This window comes from Fukomys damarensis, unplaced genomic scaffold (genome assembly GCF_012274545.1).
Source record: "Fukomys damarensis isolate Sample0158 unplaced genomic scaffold, DMR_v1.0_HiC HiC_scaffold_15, whole genome shotgun sequence".
NCBI lineage: Eukaryota > Metazoa > Chordata > Mammalia > Rodentia > Bathyergidae > Fukomys > Fukomys damarensis.
This window is the reverse complement of record NW_022900927.1, coordinates 20,233,971-20,237,966: the sequence shown is the minus strand read 5'-3', so window position 1 is coordinate 20,237,966 and position 3,996 is coordinate 20,233,971. Positions and strand designations below refer to the sequence as shown.

The window sequence follows — 3,996 nt, the reverse complement described above, 5'->3', positions numbered from 1 at the left end:
AGAGAGAGAGAGAGAGAGAGAGAGAGAGAGAGAGAGAGAGAGAGAGAGATGAATAGGGGTCTGGTTTTGGAGACCAGAAGATCCCCTCCTCTTCCCTTTCCCCACTGTGCTGGCTGAGTCAGAAGATTTGTATCTCTGGAATTTGAGATTATTTGACCAGAATCTTATTGGCATAAACAGAGTTCTCTGTGTAGGATTTCCAGAGAGAAGTGAGAGACCCCTTTGCCCTCTGGGTCCCTGAACCTTCAACTGTTTTTAAGGGAATGACATTCCAATGGAGATTCCCTTTACCCTGCTGTGGCTGTAGTGGGGGAGGTCTACTCAGGAGGCCCATCCCCCCAAGCCAGTGGCCTATACTAAGGGGGGCCAGGCAAGCTGCCCAATTGCCAAAGTGAAGAAGCCTACAGTAGGCTTGAACCAGTCAGCAAGGAGGCTGGAGTGGACACAAGGAAGCTGAGTGGCAGTGATGAAGCCTTGTGCTGACAATCTGAATTCCAAGAGGTGGGCCCAGGCTGGTTAGTCAGGCTCACCATTTCTCTTTCTCCTCTGTCCCCCAGGGTGAAGCCTCTTCAGCCCCACCACTTAGCAGCTCTTCTCATTAGGCATCTTCATCTTCAGCCAAGCTTTCCTGGCAGGTCAGCTGCCTTGAGCCTCTCACTCTCACCTACCCTGTTCACTATTCCAGTGCTAGGTACTGGGTGTCAGGAGCTGGCCACAAAGGGCAAGTGAAGAGCGGACAGAACCCCATTTCCTCAGCCTTAGCCTCAGCCCTTGTCCCTGGAAGAAAAAGGCGTAGCTTTGGAGGAGCATGGGGGAGATTCTTTGTCTGGGCCCAGCCCGGAGCTGAGGAGGAGGTGGATAAATGAGATCTTCCTTCCTATTGGGGTCCTAGTACCTAGAAACCCACTTTGTTTGGAGCCAAGGTTTCCCCAAGAGCATACTGGTATAATCCTCCTTTCTGCCAAAGCCCTGTTCTCCCCCTTCTTCTCAATCCCTGCTCCTGTCACCTGCCCTCCCAGACTAGCCTGTCCTCTCTACTACCAGGCTGCTCCTACATGAGTTCCCCCACCCCAAAGCCAGATCTGTGGAGATCTTTTCCAGAAAGTTGGGAAAGGGGTGAGGAGGGAGGGGGGAAAGAATGGGGGAAAGCTGTGGAAAAAAAGCAAGTCATTCCATCTTCAAATATTTTTCTCCTTTTTTTTTTTTTATTATGACTCACGTATACAATACAAAGTACTTGGACCAGGAACAGGGCTGTCAGGACACAAAATCTACATTCATAGCTGGACATAAAGACAAATGACCAAAAATTATTATTATAGATATATTTTTAACGTTTTTTTCTTTCAAGCACATTGCATAAACAGAGAATTCAAGACAGAGTTAACTATACATTCAGTGCAATTTAGTTCTACTCTACTGGGGTTATAAGCACAATAAAAGCGCACAGGACCGGCGGGCTGGGCTAGGCAGTCTCAGTTGTTGGGTTTTTCTTAGTGAAATAAGCAGCAACAAACGACAACAAAACTGCATTACAAATACTCTCAAAGCAGGATTTCTTTCTATAGGTAGTGATAAAATACGTTGGAGGTTTCATTCTTTTCTTCCTTTTTTTCGTTTTTAATTTTTTCTCTTTTTTTCTCCTACAGTAGGATTTAATTTTTTTTTCTCTTTTTCTTTTCCAAGATTATTGCAGGTTCCCTTTAGGTAGTATGCTAGAGATTTATCATCATCATCATCATCATTATTATTTTCATGATTATGGTGGCTTCTGAGAGCTAACACTAATGCAGCTCAGAGGAAGCCGGGCCCAAAAGAATAGAAATCAAACAGCAAACAGTGAAGGCGAGAAAGGCAAGAAAGGCGTGGGCCCAAGTGACCATGGGATGGCTAGGTAGGATTTTAGAGGCGACAGCAGGCCCCTATTCACCCCTTGGAAGGGGAAGGTTTCCATCAGGTTCCTAGAGAAAGTCGAGGGGGTTTTCTAAACTGGGAGCTCCTCACAGGGGGAGGGGATATTCTTTGCTATCTTTTCCTTATTTCTTCCCTTTCTTTTTTTAAATAAATGTAGTGCATGAATCCTAGCATAAAAGCAAAGTCAGGAGTCCTCTTTGCATTTTGAGGGAGGGGGTTTCCCTCTAAAATAAATACCAGAGAAACAGGAAGGCGGGAGCAGAGTGGCAAGTGGCAGAGAAGGGTGAGGAAGCCACATCTCAGACCTTAACATCCAGAAAGGACTCAGAAGATGGGAATAGGGACAAGTGTGTGTTGGGGCAAGGAGTGGGACAGGGTCCGAACTTTTCTGTGTCTCAGTCTCCCCCTTCCAGCCCCCAAACAAATAAAGAGCAAGGGAAGTCCAAAGGTAATAAAACCAGAGCCGCAAGTATCTGACAGGTAGTTAGGGTTGTGAGTGTCATTCTATTCTCTATAAAAGCAAATGACAGTCGTAAACTTCTCAATTTATCTGCTACCATAAAACGAAACTTCAAGGGAGTTGCTAAAGGGGGGATCTCTTTTTTGCTCAGTCCTTGTTTTCTTCCTTTTCCTCCTCTTCTTTCTCCTCTTCCTCGTTTCCTTCTTCCTCTACCTTCTCCTCGTCTCGAGCCCCAGGCAGTTTATCCTTGTTGTTCTCCTTTTTCCACTTCATCCTTCGGTTCTGGAACCAGATCTTCACTTGTCTCTCCGTCAGTCCCAGGGCATGAGAGACCTCAATCCGGCGCTTTCGTGTCAAATAAGGATTAAAGAGAAACTCCTTTTCTAGTTCCAAGGTCTGATATCGGCTGTAAGTTTGCCTTCCGCTGCGCCGCCCCGGAGCTGGACAGAACAGAACCCCAGTCTGGTTATGTCTGGGTGAGGGCTGGTTTCCTCCTGCCATTCTGCCTCCCCTAAAGTTCCCCTTCTGGTCCCCCCGCCCAGTTCTTCCCTCCTCAGGAGGTAGAAGCCTAAGGCGAGCAAGGGCAGGAAAGTTTGGGGGATTGTTTTGGTTTGGTTTCACCTGGGGAGGTGGGTTGAGAGTAGGGACCCAGACTAGGGCTGTCTGAACACTGGGGGCTTGATGGGGCCCAGGAAGCCCTGCAGAGTGTCCCAGGCCTTCAATCTCAGGAAACTGGCCCTTGCAGCTTTGTTTACAAGTGCAGAATGGCATTTAATGAACAGGGCTGGGGATGAATCTGTTTCTAAAAGAAAGGAAAAAAGGGTTGGGGGTAAAGGAGAGGGCTCTGCCCACTGCCCCCTCCTTCTTCCTCTCTCTGTCTAATGCTTTTCCAATAAGAAAAATAATTGATCTCCTGGAATGTATCAGTGCTCTGCCTGATTGCTAGCTGGAGACCAGCAAATAAATCACCGGGCCATCCCTGCCGGAACTTGTCGCTTTATCACTTCCCCCTGTACTTCGAAATTGGGCCATGAGGGGCCACCCTTAGAGGGGCTCATGGCCTGAGAGAGTCTGTAGGTCCCAGGGAGACCCCACAAGCCCTTGATTGGAGGGGAGCCTGGCTGGGGTCTTCTGGACTCTCAGAGACTCCTAATCTACATGCCCTTCTCCTTTTGAGCACTATTTTTTCTTCTTCTTGGGCTTCCTGTCTTCTCTACAACTGGGGAGAAGTACAGAAAAGTTGGGGTAGTGGCCCTTGGGCTAGCTCTGTGAGAGTGGGCCATGGGGACCCTAGAGAGCCCAGAGTGTCTGTCCTTTGGGTCCAGACATTCTGACTAAGAGTGAGAAACTAGGGTCTCCCTTAAATCCAAGACAGCCTGGTTACTGTCCTGGACTGCAGGCTCTCTGCCTTTGGAGAGACTGGTTATCAGCTCCAAAGACTGATAACCTCAGGGTACCCTTACCAGTCATCTCCCTAACTTTGACTTTAGAGATTGGGAGAGGGAGAGACAGACAGACAGGCAGACGTGGAGGAAACGACTTTTAACCCTTTGCACTCACACACAACCTTTCCTCCACCTTCACCCCAATCCCCAAAATGTTCAAGCCACCCCCCTGCCCCA

General features: G+C 48.2%; 2 protein-coding genes and 1 long non-coding RNA gene across 3 annotated transcripts in view; all 3 read right to left on the bottom strand.

The window, feature by feature from the left end:
- The window catches only part of LOC117286142, a 63,059-nt gene that overhangs the window by 39,665 nt on the left and 19,398 nt on the right, over nucleotides 1–3,996 (bottom strand). The window lies entirely within an intron of this gene.
- The window catches only part of Hoxc6 (homeobox C6), a 36,352-nt gene that overhangs the window by 17,308 nt on the left and 15,048 nt on the right, over nucleotides 1–3,996 (bottom strand). The gene's annotated exons all lie outside the window — the stretch shown is intronic.
- Hoxc8 (homeobox C8) overlaps nucleotides 1,732–3,996 on the bottom strand; it is a 2,911-nt gene continuing 646 nt past the window's right edge. Inside the window, exon 2 of the mRNA XM_010609364.1 lies at nucleotides 1,732–2,814. Coding sequence (XP_010607666.1) covers nucleotides 2,522–2,814 — 293 coding nt within the window. The 3' untranslated portion in view covers nucleotides 1,732–2,521. The remainder of the gene's footprint in view (nucleotides 2,815–3,996) is intronic.